The sequence below is a fragment of the Gekko japonicus genome, unplaced genomic scaffold, assembly GCF_001447785.1.
Source record: "Gekko japonicus isolate JY-2015 unplaced genomic scaffold, Gekko_japonicus_V1.1 scaffold846, whole genome shotgun sequence".
NCBI lineage: Eukaryota > Metazoa > Chordata > Lepidosauria > Squamata > Gekkonidae > Gekko > Gekko japonicus.
In genome coordinates this window covers 437,301-457,057 of record NW_015164696.1, presented here as the reverse complement: position 1 = coordinate 457,057, position 19,757 = coordinate 437,301, and the positions used below count along the sequence as shown (strand labels likewise).

Below are 19,757 nucleotides of genomic sequence, written 5' to 3'. Positions count from 1 at the left end.
GGGGTCCAATTCTATGGGCCCCCAAACAGGTTGCCCCCATCCCTCCATTGTTCTCTATGGTGGGAAAAAAAGTATGGAGGGATGGGGGCAACCTGTTTGGGGGCCCATAGAATTGGACCCCCTGGTCCAATCTTCTTGATATTTGGTGGGCATGTTGGGGAGAGGTTCCAGTAACCACCCTCCAAGTTTGGAGCCTCTCCCTCTAACCCCCCCCAGGGGTCTGCAAAAAGGAAAGCAGAAGGTTAAAATCCCATTGAAATGCATTGCCGCTGAATTTCGGCGGCAAACCGGGAATACAGCAAGCTGATCTGGGGGGACTGGGGGCACCCTCTTTGGATGCCCCTGGAATCGGACCCCCTGGACCAATCTTCTCGAAACTTTGGGGGTCTTTCGGGGAGAGACATGAGCAGCCACGGTCCAAATTTGGAGGCTCTACCCCCTCCCCCCAGCCCCCCGCAAAGTTTCAAGAGGTTTTTTGCCATTGACTTCAATGGCCCCATTGGTTATAATGGACCCGAATTTTTCGGGTTTTCCGAAAATTTTCGGATATCTATGGTTTACCGGTATAGAAATTCGGGTTTTTTCGGGTTTCCCAAAAAAATTCAGGTTCAATAAACCCGAATCCGAATTTTACCGAATTTTTTTTTTTGCACACCCCTACTCTTTATAAAGTATTTCCTTTTGTCCATCCTGAACCATCCTAGCTTCATTGGATGCCCTCAAATTCTAGTTATTTTGGGCAAAGGAGAACATTTTTTTGCCCACTCTCTGCACCCCATGCATAATTTTAGAAACCTCTATCCTGTCCCCCCTTAGCTGTCTCTTTTCTTAACTGTGAAGCCCCAGACTCTTCAGCCTTCCCTCCTAGGGAAGGTGCTCCAATCCCCCAGTCATCTTGGTTGCCCTCCTCCGTACCTGTTCCAGCTCTGCAATGTCCTTTTGTGGCCCCTCCACACAGTGGCCTATCCCTGCCTGAAAACATCTGTGGGCAGCTAAGAAAGGACCTTCTATTGCAGAAGACCATAAAGTGAATGGCAGCCACATTGCACATGAGGGACATCCCTAGAGCACCCCCCAAAAAGACTTGCGCAAGTCACCATCATACATCATGTTCATTGCCTGAGCATCAAGTACCCAACTTAAGAAGCCTAAAGAAACTCCCTGGCCCTTTCCCAGAATTCTGACTTCAGGAAAATAATTGGGTTTTGAAGTAGAAGATCCAGGAATCCCCTGGACAGCCTCTGCTCACTTCCCTTCAAATCCACTGAAAGAACCTTGGAATTATCAGGTTTAGTGAAGTGTACAAAGTTAAGAGTATCCCTGTGCAGAATGTAGAACAGATTTTGATGCAAGTGTGTACAGAAAGCCTGTTTCTAGTGGCAATTTGTGTGTGTGTGTGTTTATTTCCAATAGACCAGAGGTCTAAAGATTCTGTGTGGGCCCCCCCCCCACCTACCAGTAAAATCAGGTCTGGAAATTGGACTGGCTTGTCTTTTACTTTACAACCAGTATGTGAAAAACCTCAATTCAGGAGGGACAGAAAGGAACACAGATTTATAAATTAGCAGAATTAAAGTACAATCCTCTGGTGGAATAGTTTATTAAGCAAGTATAAAAGCAGAAGCTGGAACAGTGTAAAAAACTTGCAGAACATATTTACAGAAAGACAGAAAGAACGATAAACCTTGGTGTTGTCCAAAAGGCTACTGAAAGCTCTTGGCATCTTGTTGGAAAAGCAGACCCACTGTGTTTCTAATGAACAAGACCCTTCCCTCTCCTTCTGCATGGGAAGGCACGCATGGTCACCCCCTCCCGTATCTTTTCTCACATAAGTTAAGCACCAGATTTTGAGGCCTCTCGCCAGAACAGCCTGTGTTTTTTAAGGTCAGGGAGAAAGGGGAGGAAGCTCTTTGCCTCTCCATCTGGTAAAGTTAGCTTGACATATTCATATTTACATACAGTTGTGCCATCTCCTAGCGCATTTGAGCAGACGGGCAATGTTGAAAGATGGACATCTTGCTTTATTTTCATATCTCATCCTCTGACTCCTCCAGATATTGGACAGGCTTCCTAGCCCGCCCTGGCCTTTGACAGTGTATGGGTGCAGCAGGCAAGTCATCATCAGAGCCCAGATCGATAGAGAAGGACTCATCTGCTGCCTTGGATTTCTGAAAAAGAAAACAGGGCCACAGTAAGCTCTTGATGGGTGAACCTGAACACACAAGCCTGAGGAGGGACATAACTGTCCTTATACAGGGGGCAAAGGGTGACCATTTTACTCTAGGCGGATTTAATTAAGAATGAATGCACTGCTCCCTAAAAAGCATTAACAATCTCTCTTTCCTTGGCCTATAAGCATTCTAAGGTGGCCAAGCATTACACACATGAGAAAGAGCCACACAGGATCATGGCCTAGGGTACCCTGTAACGTTGTAAGTCAGTTGAAAGCAAAACTTTCATAATTTATAAGCCTCCCAGATTCCTTAAGAGGCGTGATGCTCATTTAGTGGCTTGGGAAGCCACCTGTGTGTCAGCTAGGCCTCTGTTGGTCCTGGCTGCCATGGGAATGGGGGGAGGCTATGGAATGTTGAGTTTCATTTCTGCTGTGCCTTCTGTGTTTCTATTATCTCTCTGTAACCTTGAATGCTTGGTGTAGCCTCTCTCTTGGGAAATATAATCCGTTACTTTGGCAGGCTCCTACCTGCAGCCTGATTGGCCATGGGCCATCAGGGGACCCCCTTTAATATTGTATAATTGCTTGCTTTGCACCCTTCCCTTTAGTTCTAACACAAAATGGTTAAGATATCTGCATACTCTCAGGGGGTGCGGTCAGACGGCATGCTGAGAGCGGGTTAAACTGCTCCAGTTCTAACCGGATTATATTTGATCTGGATAATTGCGATCACACTTACCTTCCTTATCCTGCCTCACCACGCAGTCAGGTTGCTCCCTGGCGTCTACACTACCGACGTGCGGGAGTGTGTGTCGGCGGTTTTTAATCCCCCCCCCTCAGTTTGCACATGCGCATAGATGCTCATCCGTAGAAGGGGGGGGGGACGGACGGACTACCATGGCACATGCCCAGAACCACCAGGGCGAATCAATCCAACCCCTCCAACAAAAGACTTCCCTTTAAACGTTTGACCCGAAAATGGCCTCCGTGAGATCCCAAACTCATCTAAACTCTAAAACAAGTGACTGTTTAAATGTTGGTTTTCTAAACATGGTAGCGGAGCTCCGCCTATGCGCGCACCGCCGACACCCCCCCAAAAAAGTGGGCGAAAAACGGAAGCCTTGGGCAGCTTTCGAGCGGGGAGGGGGTTTAAACTGGAAGTGGCTTGACACTGGAGGAGCGATCACACGGGGAAAATGTGGCTTTAAGCCGGAAACCAACGGCTGGGGACAGGAGGCAGATGTTGACTGTGTGATCATGCATATAAAATTGGTTGCTGAACTGTCACAACGCATCTGAATGTCTCAATAAACTTTACTTCTTTGAATGAAAGCTGTTGGGAACTGATTGCTGCAGGAGTTCTGACACTGTGGCTCTTCTGAGCACCAATGTGACATCTACCCCATGTTTTAGGAAAGTGGGCAAAGCAGCTTGCAAAGAGAAAACTTAGCATGGATAGAAGAAGAGAGAAGAGGAGATTGGATTTATACTCCGCCCTTCACTCAGAGTCTCAGAGCAGCTTACAATCTCCTTCCCTTCCTCTCCCTACAACAGATACCCTGTGAGGTAGGTGGGGCTGAAAGAGCTCTTTCAAGAGCTGCTCTGAGAGAACTGTGTCTTGCCCAAGGTCACCCAGCAGTTGCTTGTGGAGGAGTGGGGAATCAAACCCGTGCTCCTAACCACTACACCAAAATAGATAGCATGCGGGTCCTAATCACTCTGTCTCCTGAAATGCTGGAGTTCAACTTGAAGGGAACTTCTAAGATAAGGGAAGGCATGTATACTTTAACCACCAGAATAAATAGTTTTGGAAATGACTTACAGAATGAAATATACAATGGAGATGGGCAGGGGAAGAGGGGAAAAAAGGCTTCTGAATACAGATAGATACAAACGCACATGTACAGTTTTTCTTGGGGCTCCCCAAGAACAGACAAAACTCCAAAGCTGTATACGATAAAATGCTGGTCCAGTGGCCAAACAACATGGGGGGAGAAAAACGTGATGAGGGGAGACAAACCTTAAGTGCTGTTGATTTTTTAACGAATTGAAGGTCAGCATCAGAATCCTCAGAGGAGGAAAATGCCGGCCTCCGTTTGGTGGCTTTCTTGGCCCTGGCAACTGCAGGCTTCTTGGAGGCTGTTTTATCTGTACCCGACTCTGAACTTACAGCCGCTCCAGACTTCCTGGGTTTCACATTTGCCTCTTCCTTAGCGAAAGCATCCACAATGGTAGGCTGGTTCTCTAATGGCAAGAGAGCTGGGTCAGATGTCTGCCCTCTGTAGTTTTCTAAGCAAGACATTGCACCTACCATAGAAATCCTTCTGAAGCCACTTGTTCCTAAATCAATTCTGGGGAGTGTCAGGACAGCATTCACAACACCGAGTTCTGCATTACAAATACTCCCAACTAAAGAATATCTTACAAGAGGTGGCAGAGGATTTTGTGGGAGAGAACACCAAGGTTGTTTAGAGAGAGATACTATTCTTCAGATTTCTGTCAAGTAGCAGCCATAATTACAGTGGGCATTTATTTTAAGTAGTTTTGGGCTACTGAGCAGTATGCAGAAGTGGCACAAAATAGTTACTTTCATTAGTGATAGACCTGAAACCAGAATAACTTTCCTGCAAGATGCAATTGCCCAGAAAAGTCATGCCCACAAAACCCTAGTAACTGTTGAATAAAAAGCATCTGTCCACTTTCTCCAAAGTGAACTAATCAACTGCAATATAATTCGTCTATGAACATTGAAGGTTCCTATTAGATGTAACCCTTTATTTTTCAGATAGAAAGTTTCTAGCCTGTAGTTACACATTTAACGGGGAAAGCAGTAACTACAAGATCACCTCTGAACATGCAGACTTCGGCAACAATCTTACCTTCAGCAGTGCTTCTTGCTTTCTTGGCTGGACCCCTTTTCCTAGGTGCCAATTTCCCTCCTGGGCCAATAGGAGGCAAGGAAGAGGCTGATGCATCTGGCTTATCATCAGAGTCTGGGATTTCGGCTTGAGTAAAGAAAAGACTCCAGTAAACTAAAAAGTTCTAAATATTTTGAATTCTGAGCTCCACTTTAAACTATGGAATCAGATCAAGCCAAGCAATTTCATACAACATTGCATAATGTTTGCAATGAACATGGAAAGAGTTATCGTTCTTTAATCCTGAATTCAGGCAAGAGGTGGTGGTGATTGTTGGAACAGGCAATGTCTGGTGTACAAAGAAGAGAGAAGTAAACCCTGCAGGGGGCAGCAAGATGTAAGGTCATCTCCACTGTGCCAAGGGTGTGGGAAGGTCCTTGCTCCCTTGTTGTTGTCCCTGGAGAAGGTGTGCAAAGCAGAGCCGTTTAAGTGAGTTTTGGGTCCGGCTAATCTAGTCATTTACTAGGATTTTGAATTACCTCTTTGTTTATTTGATTTACCTCCTTATAGGATTTTTATTATAGATCTGTGGACCAATTTGAGTCCTTTCTGAAGAACATGCTGGATATATGTTCTTAAGTAAATAAGGGGAAAAGGTGTTTTTTAATTTTTTTTTAAAAAGCACATGCAAAACTCCCTTCTGAAATACCTTGAACACATGGTGATCTTACCACAAAAAGATGGCTATGGAGACCCAAGTTATCACTGAAAGTAAGCAAGAATGCATCGCTTTTTCTCTTGGTACCATGGACTAGCTGAGAGGCTTGTTACCCCAATATACCCCCATACACGTCACTGCCCCACTAGGAACCACAGGTTGGGATGCCCCTAGATTCTCAGGCCTTGCGCCACCAGAGGCTGAAGAGAATCCACCTTTAATATCAAGCCAAAGAATTGTGTGATAAGACGGGATTGCGAAAGGAAGTAGTCTCCCATGAGAACTCATGATTCTTCGAGGCCCCTACACATGGGCCATGATTAGCAACTGATGCTCACAGGACAATGACCCTGTCTTCCGGGCCGCTCAAAAGTATCTCTCACTTTGTAAAGTTTCTCTTATCAAACGCTCAAGCAGGCAAGAGGGCCTCATCTCCTGACCCATCATCTCCTGATCCCCAGGCCAAACACTGGTCCTCCCAAGCCCTCCCATTTCGAGTTGGTTTTCAGCATTGAACCTCCTTCCACAACCAGCATGAGCTGATGGAATCCCTCTTCATTTAGGCAGAATATGATATAGTTTTTCTTACTGTCTTCTTTCTGGAAAGAATACCTCAACACCCTACCACCTCCTCCACTCTTCTCAGCTCTGACATCCTGCCTTACCTTCAGCTGGCTGGCCCAACAGTCCTCTGGCTTCCCAGGTCTCACTCCTCCTCTTCTGCTCCGACCCCCCCCCCACACCTGCCCTCCATATTTTTGCATCCCCCCTCAACTCATAAGTGTTTTTTTCTTTGACTAGCCACACAGGAAGAACACGTTTATTTTAGATGAAAATTAATTCTTATTGGACACTAGGACTAAGTTAACACTTTCATTAGGCTGCCGTGAGTAAATTGTTACTGCCTGTTAGCTGCTGAGAAGCACCATCTGTGCTTACTGCTTCAGACTGATCAGCGCTTGAAAGTTAGTCTTCCTTTTCTTTCACTGTTCTGTAGCTCAGTTACATTCTGTTTAAGGATTTGTCTCCCTCCTTTTTCTTTTCTGGAGCTGTACCAAAGCCATGTCACACATGTGCATATAAAGACTTAAAGGTCTCCCTTGGAGCCAGTGTCAGAGTTACACATGTAGCATGTCTTTTAAATGCATACCCTGATCTTTGTTTGGTAACAGATCACAGAAAGTGCCCAAATCCAGGGAATTACTCTTAGTCACTCAATTCAAAGCTAATGGGACCAGGCAGAAATCTCATTTTGGCAGACTGAACCAGGATGATATGCTTACTTGGGATGGAACTCTGGACTTTGGTCACTTGTGTTTGTTGTTTTTTTGCTTGCTTTTCCATGGCTTTCCTGGAACACAGATTCAGCAACATATTTAATCACTATTCTCCCCCCACTCATCCCCATTTTATGCATCAAACAAAAAAACCCCATTAGGATTAGTTATAATACAATAGGTGAACATTGGATCACTGTGGAACATTTGGACAGAAAGAACTGGCTTTTCTATAGACACTAAAGGGAAGATACTGATGACTGCTATACAATGCTAGTTGGGACATTGGGATAACCCAGCATCACAGCATTGAGTATACTTAAATAATAAAAAAAAGGTGGGAAAATAATCATTATCAGGACCAACCCATATTTGCAGAGAAGTGTACAAGATTCACAGTTCCACAGAATTCTTCATCATATAACAGTGAGGAGAAAAACACCTGTTTCTGGATAGGCCACCAGCAGCTCTGACACAGAAGACATCTTTTTATCCTTTTGATTTTTCTTATGTACCCTACGACTTGATGATAATTCTGTGCAACAAAGATTCTTGTACGCTGCTTTGTAAATACTGGTTGGACCTCAGGAAAAAAATATTGTTTTCTGGCTGTGTGACTTTTTCTAATGGGCGAAAACAACAACTCCTTTTTGTATACTCAAGACACGCACTTGGAAGCGACCTTCAGCTTCGCAGCAGGACTCTTCAGATTTTTTTTAGCAACAGCATCCTCGTCTGTCTCCTCCTGAGCTTCAGAGTCACTATCCCTATTATCCTCTTCTGATTCTGAATCAGACCACGGGTTTCTTTTAGCTTTTTTTACTGGCTTGAATGGCAGAACAGACTGTTTTTTTGTACCTGGAAATAAAAGACATTTAGATCTGAATATAAGCAGGGGAAAAACATGAGAAGGATTAGACATAGTGTATGTATTTCACCTTCTTGTGTCCTTTGCAAGTATTACAGGACATACCAATTCCCTTTCAACAAACTAAAACCGGGTCCTAAGACAATGGCAAAGAAAATTAAAGACTCCTGTGAAAAGACCTTACCTGTCTCTACTTTAATTTTCTTTGCTAATCTTTGTTTAAGAGCTCCTGGTTCTTTATCAGACTCTGGTGACTCTCCTTGATCCCCAACAAGGTCAGGTTTTTCAGTCTAAAAACGGTAAGCAAAGGAGGAGAACAGTGATCTTCAGAGCAGGTGAAAGGATGAAAGAGAAGAACCAAGACAGCAAAAGAGACTTCCCGTGGTTCATTCACCTTAACAAGACTGCTTCGATAAATGAGCTCCCTTTGCTACATTGCTCACTTGTTGTTGTGTTCCTGTAATATTTTTGTTCAAGCGGAACTATATCACCCACTCCATTACATTCTGCAGCCCAACACTTCACATCATACCTTGATTTTCCTTTTTAATTTCTTCGTTGCATCCATTTTCATCTCCTCAGTCACGCGGGGAACAACCCTCCGGCCATGTGGTGAAGGCATGACTTCTGTTAATTGCAGTTTCTTTACTTTCAGCTTCCCTCCTTTCCCTTTGATGGGCCTGCCTGCAGCCCCCAGCATCTCGTCCTCTTTTTCCTTGGCTTCTAGTTCCTAAAGAGGATGACAGATATGAAGCAGATCAAGATGGGTAGTTGTATTAGTCTGTCTGTAGCAGTAGAAAAGAGTAAAAGTCCAGTAGAACCTAAAAGGCTAACAAAATTTGTGAGTATTGATTCACGACAGCTCATACTCTACCACAAATTTTGTTAGTCTTTAAGGTGCTACTGGGCTCTTATCTACAAATAGGAAGCAATAATTGTAAGCTGAAGTACAAAAAAAGGCATTTAAGTGTCTACGTTGTGGCTTATTATAGCTAAAAAAACTTTTATCCTGCCTACCCCAATCTATGAATTCTCAAGGCAGTTTGCAGCAGTTAAACACACAAAACAACATGCGATATCAGCAAACAGAGTTGCACTCTCCTTCATGTACATTTAAGTTAACAGGAGAGGCACCAGCACCCATGAACAGAAGATGATTTCATGTACCAGCAAAGGCCTGTAGAAACAACCATGAAACATTTTCACCAAGCAACAGTGTAAGCTTCAGGCATACCGACACAGGGAGAAAGCTCCACTCATCACTCTGGCTCATTGGTCTCCCGAGGCAGTGCCCCAGAATTAGCTTGGCTGTGATCAGACCACTCTGCCAGGAAGAGCTGCTGCTGCAGATGAGCTGAAGTTGGTTAAAGAAGATCTGTGCCACGGACAACGTCCTGGGGATAGACCGGTTGCACAGGATCTAACGCTGCTTCCACGCTCCGAGCCAGGCCCTTTGAGGAGAACACAACCCCCCTTACAAGACCAAGCCAGCTGTGAATTCTTGTAGGTTGAGTACCATGTATATAATTTTTGATTGGCGATTCCCTCACTTGTGAAATGATGTAAATTCTGTGAAATTGTTTGGAGTTGACATTTTTCAGTGCTCTAAGCTATTATGTAACTAGTACAGAGAATAGATTTCCATTATTAAATTCAAGATATCTGTTGCTGTAAAACCTGAGGAAGAATTTGTGAAATGGGATTTTTACTGGTCCCTGTAGTATTTAAAGTTTCAGGTTGTCTCAGCGTTCTTTGAAGTTCTTTGTCAAGCCTCAGCTTATTTCAGCATCTTCTGAGTTTTTGTACATGATTTAAGAAATACTGCTATTTTAAGCTTGGCGTTGCACAAACCCACCACCCATATGAGCACCTTGCTCCCCGAAGAGGATATCTACAACAGGGAGATAGTTCTTATCATTTGAATCCAGAGAGAGCACTCTGTGTAGCTAAAGGCATTCCCTCCCTTAAAAGAGAATTAGCTGTCATTTGAACCAGAGCTTCCCTGCCCTGTTAATGGAACATGCCAAGAGGGGCATTAGTTGAGCATGCAAACAGGACTTAACTCCAAAACTGTCAACATCTTCAGGTAACAGCAACTGACATTTGCATCCTCCTGGACAGAATCAAGACCTAGGTTTCCTGTCTCATTACCAATGCTGATTTCTCCATACCTACTACCCCTCTGCATATCATACCTGCTGTCATTCACCTGCTATTGTAATTCGGCACCTGACATTGCCCCACTTTCCAAGATATAAGGACAGATGGACTCACAATCTAGCTGTATCTGAAGAAGTGAGCAGCTACTCATGAAAGCTCATATCCTGCCATAATTTTTTGTTAGTCTTCAAGGTGGTACTGGACTCTTGCTCTTTTCAACTGCTACAAACACAGCTACCCATCTTGAAATTTGTCAAAGTTCCAACTACGAGATGGGCCTTGCTGACATCCTGTACGGCAAAACTGGCAGTGTCTTAAGGACCAAATGGATCTGAGCAATTTTATTTGGGAAAAGCCTTGCATATAAAACCTGTTCCCATGCTCTCCTGTCAGACTTTTCTGGTTCAGAACACATTGAAGCCTTTCACCCCAGTCAGTTCTCTCCAGTCTTTCTTCCAAAGCTTTGGGCCCAATGGAGCCACAAGAACCCTGTTCTGAACATGCACAAACACACTCTGCCCAACCTAAGGATAGTTAGCAGGATCCCATCAACACAAGGTCCACATTAATCAACTGCCTAGAAGAAACCCAGAATCTTCCCCAACCACATACTTCAAGAGCCTCCACAAAGGCAGCAAGGTCTTCTTTCCATAAATCATCAGGATTCTTCCGTTTCAGATTTTTCAGCTCGACTTCCTAACAAAAGGACCAATGAGAAACAGTTAAGTGTACATCCAAGAGCCTTCAGTCCCAGCTCCTGTCAAAGCTTTTGCCAAACAGCTACTTCACCTACTTTGTCATCCCGCTGCTTGCACAGTTCATCCTTTTTCTCCTTTGTTAGATACCAGAGAGGCATGTTCAGGAGGTAGTTGAAATCTGGCCCAGTGCCTGCTGTTGATTCATTTTCCTTACCACTTTCTTCATCATCTTCTTTCTCCTCATTTGTATCCTGGGGGGGGGGTGTGTGGAGAAAATGAGGCCATTTATTACTATTTTCCCCAGCCCAGGAAAGCAGAGGGATACAGCAGATTCCTGCACTCTTTGGGCCCAGAGGTGAGGAAAAGCAGTCACTAACACTACTACTTTATTAGCTGTGCATGTAGCAACTGGACAGATCTCTCTTAAAATAGTTAAAATGAGATTCATAACATTATCCCACGCTGTAGGATCTGTCAGGGCAGTGGGAATGGCCAGTTATAGGGCTGGACCTGGAGTGTGAGCTCTCACTGCTAAACGGAAGAATCCTCTAAAATGTTGCCTCCAATCCAGAAAACTGCTGGTAGGCCAAGTGACCAATTAAGTTCTGCACCCTCAACAGCGAGCTTACTAATATTTCCCATGATATCCCAAGCTCTCCTCCCACCTCCAAGCATGTTTATTACAGGTAACAGAGTTTGAGACTTTTAAGAAGCAGAAATAGTTAGCAGTTCAGCTAGTTACAGAAGCTGAGATCTTCAGTACCTTTTGTTGGGACTCTTTCCAGCTCTTCAATGGATCAGACTCATAACCCCTCTCAATAAGCACCTTTATTATTTCTTTCTTGGGCTTGTTTTCTAGGAACAAAGGCATTTTTAGATCACTGTGTGGAACGAATCTGCATGAACAAGGTCACACAATGTATGTTAGAGGAGCCAAAATCAAAGCAAATATCAATATAATAAGGACAGAGAATTAGGGACAAGCTTGACAACCAACCCACATTCTGTGAACAGAAAAGAAAAATCCTATAGGTTTTGTCTAGATTGGATGAGGCTGAGGGTTTAACCTGATCTGTGAAATCCTGTTTATAGTGGAGAGCTTGAATGACTTTGGGTAAAAGTCTGGTAGTGTTCTGCCTGGAATAAAGTGGAAGCTTCATGGGTGGGGCTGTCCTCCAATGACCATTCCCCTTCTTCTTTGTCAGAGGCTACCCACTCCGTTCTCATGATTCAAAGGCCCTCCTACAGTGGGCCCTTCCGTTAGCCACTGGCCTGGGCTTCTGGAGAGGAACCTGAGGATTCACTGGCGACTGGACAGGGAACTTAGCACCTTTCCTGCACCTGCCAGGACATCTTTTTGATCTATAGGAAGCTTCCTGAGAAGAGGAAGAATCTGAAAGGCATATTGGTCACTATGGCACCTCTGACAGGGCCTGCTCTCCTGCTTTTTCCCTTTGCAAAGTGCCTGTGGCTGGTGCTTAGAAAAGGTAAGTAACCCACATACAACGGAAGCAGTGGCATCCCCCCTGCGCTGGAAGGCAGCCTTGGCTGCTTCGAGCCACCTACAAAGGGGGTGGGTGGGGTGGGTCTGGCATCCTAGCCATACGACAGGGGAGTCTAACTCTACCAATAGAGAAGCAGCGGCTGTTTCTGAGACTGCTTGTGTGTCCATCTCAGCTGAGACTTCAGAGGGAGAGCTCCGGGCAATTAGTCAGAGACTATCGTAGCTGATTGCCACAACCCCATGCCTGGGTTGGGATGGAGCAGTTCTGGAGAGGTGAGTGGCAAAGAACCAGCCCTCAGAGGGGCCTTGGCCTTTTTTCTCTTGGTTGCAGCTGCAGAAAACCAAGGCTGCTGAGACAGTTGAAGATTTTTTAAAATGCCTTTGGTGTAGTTAACGGCTGGAAGAAACTAGCCCAAATGGCCACAGTAAACTAGGTTCTCTCTGTCTCTCACTTGTTTTTCTGGCCTGTAAAATGGAGCTGGCTAAGTGAGTCTTGCCTGCAGCAGGCAGGGCATCCTGACTGGGAAAGGTCCACCTCCCAGTGGTCCTCTTAGAGATCAGGTTAATTTGCATAAATCCTGCCCAGGAGTGAGTAGGAGGCATAAACCAAAGGAGGACAACCCCCCCTCCCTGAAGAGTTGTGCACGTTTCTTCTTTCCGTGTCTCGCTTTTAAAAGAGGCAGAAAGCTAATGGGTGCTATATGGAGTCTGCCCATCTCGCCTGAAAGGAAGGTACCATTCCCTTTTCTAATTGCCTTCAAGGAAAGAAATGAAACTTTGCTCCGAAACATTACTCACACTAAACTTTGGCTTACCAATCACTATTATGCCACCTATTTTCTCCAGGATGAAGCGAGCCTGATTGCTTAGCTTTGCGGACTCTGCGCCCAGCAGACCAGCGAGCCAGTCTTTTCTTAAGCCATAGTAGCGCAGCCTGAGCTCATAGAACTCTCGCAAAATATCTTCTGCAGTCTCATACTTCTTCAGGCAGCCAACATGGTCAAAGAGTACCTGCACAAGCACAATATGCCAGACATTTAGAACTGAGAGCTCACAAATGCGTCTTGCAGTGTGGCATCTTCATGCATTTGATCAAGCAAAAAGATCTTCATCACAGCTATAAGCTGCCCTGTGGGTGGCTGTTGTCAAAGGGGCCACCTGGGAGAAAATACTTGATTTCTTTGCTCTTCCGGTCCATTTTTCAAAAGTTTGTGAGCCTGTTAATTAAATGATCTACTTCCCTGGCGCCAGTACAGACCTTCTCTGAGTGGTCAGCCACAGAAGTAATTTACACTGTGGAAAAGAGTTGGCTTGTTTCCTTTAGGGCTGCCATTATGCCAACCAAACCAAAGTTGAGAAATGTGTTGGAAATAGCCAGAGGGCCGAAACAGTCTACAGGCAAGCACCATTACCAATGGCTGACGGGCCTAACTGCCAACGGCAGACAGACGCGCCGATACAACAGTCTCGACTACCAACTATTCCCCTGAAGAGAAGAGAGCCAGGTTCTATGGCATGGTATACACCACCGTATGAAGAGGAAACTCTTATTTTAAAAAACGGAAGGGAGACTATTCTGTGGTACAATGTTCGCAGGAGTCTGGATTGTGGGATTCCCCCAGGCAGAAAATACAGTACTTATGACCGTCCGGAGGAGCCAATTTACTCCCGCAGCCTCTGCAACGATTAAAAAATCCCCACTTTTTCTTCTTTCCAGTCATTTTCTCCATAGACTGAGAGACGTTGAAAAGTCTAACCGGCAAGAAGGGTGGTGTGGGGGGGGGGGCAATGGCCCGAAGGCCTGAGGTAAATTTACCTCAGATGACAAAAAACAAAAATTCTCCTCTTTTTTTTTTAAACGACAAGAGGAAAGGAAACTGAGAGAAAAAAACAAGAGCCAATCGCTAAAAAGCGACGAAAACAGCGATCCGACCAGACCGATCGAAGAAAGGGTCTGCTCAGCGCGGCGGTAAGGAAAGAACTGGCGGGATGTCTGCGCCCGTCCCTCTGGGCATGTGCAGTGGAGCTCCTGCGCATGCCCGGAGGGGCTAGGTGCGAAAATCCATTAAAAGAGCTTGCTACAGCACCGGCGCAGGCGCACTAGATCCCATTGGTGTGAAGCAGAGACCACGAAGATCAGCACCTTCTCTTCTCTTAAGTGTCATTCCATGTCTTTCTCCAGATTTCTACTCTTAGGTCAATTTCTTCCTTCTTCTACGAACCTCTCTCTGTCTTTCTTCATTCCTATCGTATGTTAGTTCCTAAATAAACCTTTATCTACTCTTTAATCAGGTTGTGCACCATTGCTGTGTTAATTACTCTGCCAACAAAATGTGCAGGCAAATAAGTAGCCCATGGACAGTGCACGGTTGGCACAAACTGTTGAAATCATAAGGAGCAGGATGGAATAAAAATCTTTAATTAAGAAACAGGCACCATGCAACTGTTTGCTTTTACAAGGATGCAAACTCTAAATTGATCGTGCTGGTCATGAATTGTATTAATAAAGTACTTCACACTCTAAATCAATTGGTGTAACTATCTAAAGTTATTTGCAGTAGGAGTAAGACTCTGTAACTTTGCCACAAACTCTATACACAAGTGTCCGCTCTGCCGTCTATTCTCTGGGCCTGAAGAAGAAAATAGAAGATTTTTCTTTCAAGTTACATTGAAATAGTTCGCCTGAAGCTTTTTTCTTCTGCAATGCTTGCTCTGTATGTGCTTGCTTGGAAACAAACCCCAGTGAGGTCAAATAAGCTGACTATTGAGAAAAATTGAATAAGGATCAATGCTTGAAGATGACACTATACATTCTAATCCAGAAGGACACAGATGGAATGTGCATGCACCTTTTTAAAGTTTATGGAAATACAGCATTAGACAAGCAGAATGAGTAGACATTCTCCAATGGGGCATCAAGTACATAAAGCTCAAACATCCCTTCAACCAGTTACAAAAACAGATTAATAACAGCAAGTCATCCCTTTTCTTGAATTCACTGGAAAATCTAAGTAGCATATCCACAAAAGGTCTTTGAAATACAGCTCCATCCTGGTTTATTAAGTAGTCAAATCTAGAGTATTTCATATATTTCACTAACCACTCAAATTTTATGGTGCGATTACATAAATGCTCACTGATCTCCTTATGACTAATTCTGGTACACCACTGGTTATTGTAGTCATTTGTATTTTCCTTTAGTGTTAATTAACTGTTTTATTAATGTTCTTTACATGTTATTACTGTTATCCATAAGTACCGCTAAATAAATAGGGTTGAAGTTTTAGATGGTGTCAGATTTAACTAACTTTGGATTCAGACTGGGAGAAAATAACCATAAATCTGAACAAAGAATGCATATAGTTTAGTTGCATGGAGACTACCACCAAAATACCAAAGACAAAAGCTCAAAAATGACATTTCAAAGCATTTTATCGGAAGAAAAAAATGAACTCAAACAACGCTTTAAGGAACAAAATTTCATTCTGTTTTGAAATAGGATTACACCAGCCCTCCTAGGGGAAGCATTGCGGGAAGCCATCAAAAGGGGGGGGGGGTAGGAGATAAAAAGAAATGGATTTGTTGGTTGTATGTTAAATGTTGAACATGTTAATCCAAAATAAAAAATTTTTGAAGAAAAAAAAAAAGGATTACGCCAGCCCTCCTTGTGGCTGCGCAAGGGAGAATGCTTCTGCCGCTTACCATGTTGGTGCAGGAAAGAGAGGTCTGTAGCTTGAAGACTTTATGGAGACCGGCTGCTTCTGCCTCAGCCAGCTTTTGTTCACTCATTTTTACTATGAATTTGACTGTGGTGTCTGTGTGGTATTCTTTGTAGTCAGTTATTAATGGGGGAGATTTTTCTGTGCCACCCAGCATAGGCTCCAGAACCTGTTCCTTGTGCACCTGGGGGGGGGGGGGGGGGAGAGGAGAGAAAAATCACCATATTGCATATCAGAGGCCCTGGAACGTATGAATCTAAACTGTTTCAAGATCATAATGTGAAAATCAGAACATCGTCATACCTGGGTCCATGTCCGAACAGGAAGCTCAGAAATTTCAATGGTAGTGGAATCAAGAATAGATACTTCTCCATTGACTAGGTACTGTTTCTCACCCAGTTCATCTATTGTTCCTTTGAAATTCTTGTAACTAGGATGCTTAAACACAAACATTTTTAACCTGAGTAAAGCAAGCTAAAGCAAAAACTGCAGGTAAGTTAGCACAATGTGATCTCACTCCAAATTCAGCAAGAGTCCTAGACCCTTGACATTTTGGCCACAGATTAGAGCAGAATTCCCAAAGTGGCAGCTGCCAAACTTTTCGATAAGTGGACACAACCATTGTAAGGCTAGGCTTGTTATTGGCTGCCCTGATTCAAAGGAACATTGCTCCCATTAACTGCAACAGCAGCCACAGTTGATGGAGGATCAGAAAAACTTGTAAGCATCCAGACTTGTAGTTCCATCCCCCCTGCAGACTTCCTTCTTTTTATTCGCCCTCCCCCCACGGCTCTTCTTCATTTCTTTTTATTTCCTTTCTTTTGCAAAGTGGTGGTGGTGGGGAGGTATTGTGTTTGGCTCTGCTTCCTACGGCAGCCATTTTGGGGCAGCATTCACTACCCACTCTCAAAAATACTCTCATGCTCAAACAGGGCGGGGACCCCTGAATTAGAGATAGAAGTGAGTGACATAAAAGAAAGATTGTTTAGGATCTGTAGAGGTGATGGGGACAGCAGTGGGGCTTCATGGTGGACAGGTTATCACCAACCACATTTTGAGTCTCCAGATCTGCATGCCACTTAAAATATCTTCATGGGGATTAAACATTCATGGCTTACTTTTTTGAAATGGAAGAAGGGGAGAAAGTCATAAAAGCTCCCTCATTGCCCCCCTACCCATTTATTTTACTTTCCCCGTTATCTGTCCTTTTGGCAAGGGTTGATTATTGCTTTTTTCATTACCATCGGCAGAGGCTCCTCTCCATCCAACATGCGGCGAAGGTTGTTCACCACTTCTCGGACATCGTAGTTGGGAACTTTGCACGACCACCCTGTCCCAATACCCTCAGCTCCATTGATTAGAACCATGGGGAGGATTGGGATGTACCACTCGGGTTCTACACGGCGGTTGTCATCGTACAGGAAGTTCAGCACGTTGTCATCCACTGGTGGGAAAACCAACCGTGCTAAAGTGCTAGAAAAGAATGTGGTTTGCACTTAGGTTCAGTTTTTATTGCCTTTGGCCATAGGCCATTACAATGACAAAATGAGATATAAACGACTAAACCAGAAAAATAAAAATCTAATACAGAATAAAACATCTTAATAATTCCAACTCTTCCATCCTGGTCTCCGTTATTAATCGAGCTATGGTGCTGCTACTATTTTTTTTTCTGAATGTTCTCTGCAGCAAGGGTAAAGGGGGCCACCTTGTGTGAAATCTTGGTTTCTACGTCTGCTAGTAAAACTAGAATTTTTTCTGTTTCTGTTCTAGTGCCTGGGGTGGCCAAAACTGGGCCTAGAGATTGGTAAAGTGGTCAGAATAACAGGTAGTGGCACAGGTCCTCTAGCACTGAGCCTCAGCACGGGCAGAAATGCTGGGCAGCAGGAGTGTTAGTATAGCGGCCTTCAAGCATTGCTGATTGCATTGATTGAAAGCAGATTGAAGCTAGTGCAGAGCGTAATTCATTAAATGAGATCTTGCTTAAGTATTGGGCCCTTTGATGGTCTGATTTGATTAGTCTGTACCAGGGTGAGGATTTATTCTCTTGGATGACTCGCCAATCTTGGGCAGTGTCCTGGGTATATATTTGTTCCCTGCCATTAAAGTCGGTTCGAAGGTGCCCGTGGATTACATCCGGAAGGTTATAGTTTTGCAATATGCTATTGTATTTGGATAGCCATTTACGGTCTTTTTGGCAAGCAAGGAAGCAACTGCTTGAAAGGTGATCAGTAGGTGCTATCCTCAATTTGTGCCAATAGTTATAAAGAGCTTTATGGGCACGGGCCCGTAGAGAGGGAAGGCCCAATTCTGCTCTTAACAATGCTGCTGGGGTGCTTGCTGGAACTGTTAGCAGCCTTTTCATAAAAAGGTTTTGGATTCTCTCCAGGCTGGCGATGGTGGAATCGTTCCAGCCCCACACCTCGACACCATAAAGAAGTTGGGCAGTTGTCTTGCTCTGGAAGAGTTTAAGAGCTGAGTCTATCAGAAAGCCCCCTTTTGTGTGGTAAAATTTTTAAATTGCCCCTAATGAGCGGAGAGTTGTTACTTTTGTAAGGCTAAAAACTATTGACCGATATCATTGTTAAACGTCGATTATAAGATCTTTGCTTCTGTTCTGGCAGTCCGGATGAGAAAGGTGCTTACACAATTAATCCACCAAGATCAGGCAGGCTTTTTGCCTAAAAGGCAAATGCGTAAAAATGTGAGGATAATTATGAATATTTTAGAGTACTGCGAAGCAAGGTATGATAAGCAATTGGCAATAATATTTTAGACGCTGAAAAGATTGTGGGGAACCATTTATTAATATGATAGAGGCGATATATAAGTATCAAGTTGCCAGAATTCTCATAAATGGAGATATGACTAAGGAAATCGAGATTTGTAAAAGTACTCGTCAAGGCTGTCCCCTATCGCCACTATTATTCATTTTTACTATTGAAGGGCTGTGTGAAGCTATAAGGAATGATAGTCAAATTGTTGGAGTTAAAACCAGAGGGCAGGAATACAAAATCCAAGCATACGCGGATGACCTGGCGGTTATTCTACAAGACCCATGCAGATCGATAATTAGACTTCTAAAGGTTCTCGATGAGTTTGGTCAATTGGTGGGCTTTAAGGTTAACTCTACTAAAACAAAGTTATTGACCAAAAACTGTAATGATAAACAGATTCAGGATCTACAAAGAATCTCAGGGTTTGAAGTAAAAAAAAATTAAACATCTAGGTATTAAACATCTAGGTAGGCTGAGCTCACTTATACCGGACAATTATGATATACTATTAGCTAATATTAAAAAGAAAAACAGGTTGCTTACCAGTAACTGGTGATCTTCGAGTGGTCATCTGTGCATTCACACCAATGGGATCTAGTGCGCCTGCGCTGGATCGATCGGTGCTGTAGCAAGCTCTTTTCAATGGATTTTCGCACCCATTCCCTCAGGCAAGCGCAGGAACCCCACTGCGCATGCCCAGAGGGGTGGGCGCAGACATCCCACCAGTTCCTATAAACCGCCGCATATCAACTCCTAATTGAAGAGGTAGAAGCTGACAGCAGCGGGGAAGGAGGGCGGGTGGTGTGAATGTACAGATGATCACTCGAAGATCACCAGTTACTGGTAAGCAACCTGTTTATCTTCTTCGTGGTCTCTGTGCTTCACACCAATGGGAGATTAGCGAGCAGTAGCCTACCTGGAGGCGGGTGCTGTCAGGTGTTTACTGCTTAGCCGAGGCCAAAACCTGACGTCCCAGACTGTCACTGGTGGACTGGCGGACGTCTA

The 19,757-nt window shown here is 44.2% G+C and overlaps 1 protein-coding gene across 1 annotated transcript in view; it reads right to left on the bottom strand.

The window, feature by feature from the left end:
• Nucleotides 1-1,591: 1,591 nt before the first annotated feature.
• The window catches only part of LOC107108908 (DNA topoisomerase 2-alpha-like), a 22,454-nt gene continuing 4,288 nt past the window's right edge, over nucleotides 1,592-19,757 (bottom strand). Inside the window, exons 4-17 of the mRNA XM_015409452.1 lie at nucleotides 17,217-17,448; nucleotides 16,279-16,413; nucleotides 15,959-16,159; nucleotides 13,072-13,267; nucleotides 11,516-11,607; nucleotides 10,848-11,003; nucleotides 10,667-10,750; nucleotides 8,427-8,624; nucleotides 8,079-8,184; nucleotides 7,698-7,884; nucleotides 7,033-7,100; nucleotides 5,053-5,178; nucleotides 4,194-4,417; nucleotides 1,592-2,168 (exon numbers count right to left, since the gene is read on the bottom strand). Coding sequence (XP_015264938.1) covers nucleotides 2,028-2,168; nucleotides 4,194-4,417; nucleotides 5,053-5,178; nucleotides 7,033-7,100; nucleotides 7,698-7,884; nucleotides 8,079-8,184; nucleotides 8,427-8,624; nucleotides 10,667-10,750; nucleotides 10,848-11,003; nucleotides 11,516-11,607; nucleotides 13,072-13,267; nucleotides 15,959-16,159; nucleotides 16,279-16,413; nucleotides 17,217-17,448 — 2,146 coding nt within the window. The 3' untranslated portion in view covers nucleotides 1,592-2,027. The remainder of the gene's footprint in view (nucleotides 2,169-4,193; nucleotides 4,418-5,052; nucleotides 5,179-7,032; nucleotides 7,101-7,697; nucleotides 7,885-8,078; nucleotides 8,185-8,426; nucleotides 8,625-10,666; nucleotides 10,751-10,847; nucleotides 11,004-11,515; nucleotides 11,608-13,071; nucleotides 13,268-15,958; nucleotides 16,160-16,278; nucleotides 16,414-17,216; nucleotides 17,449-19,757) is intronic.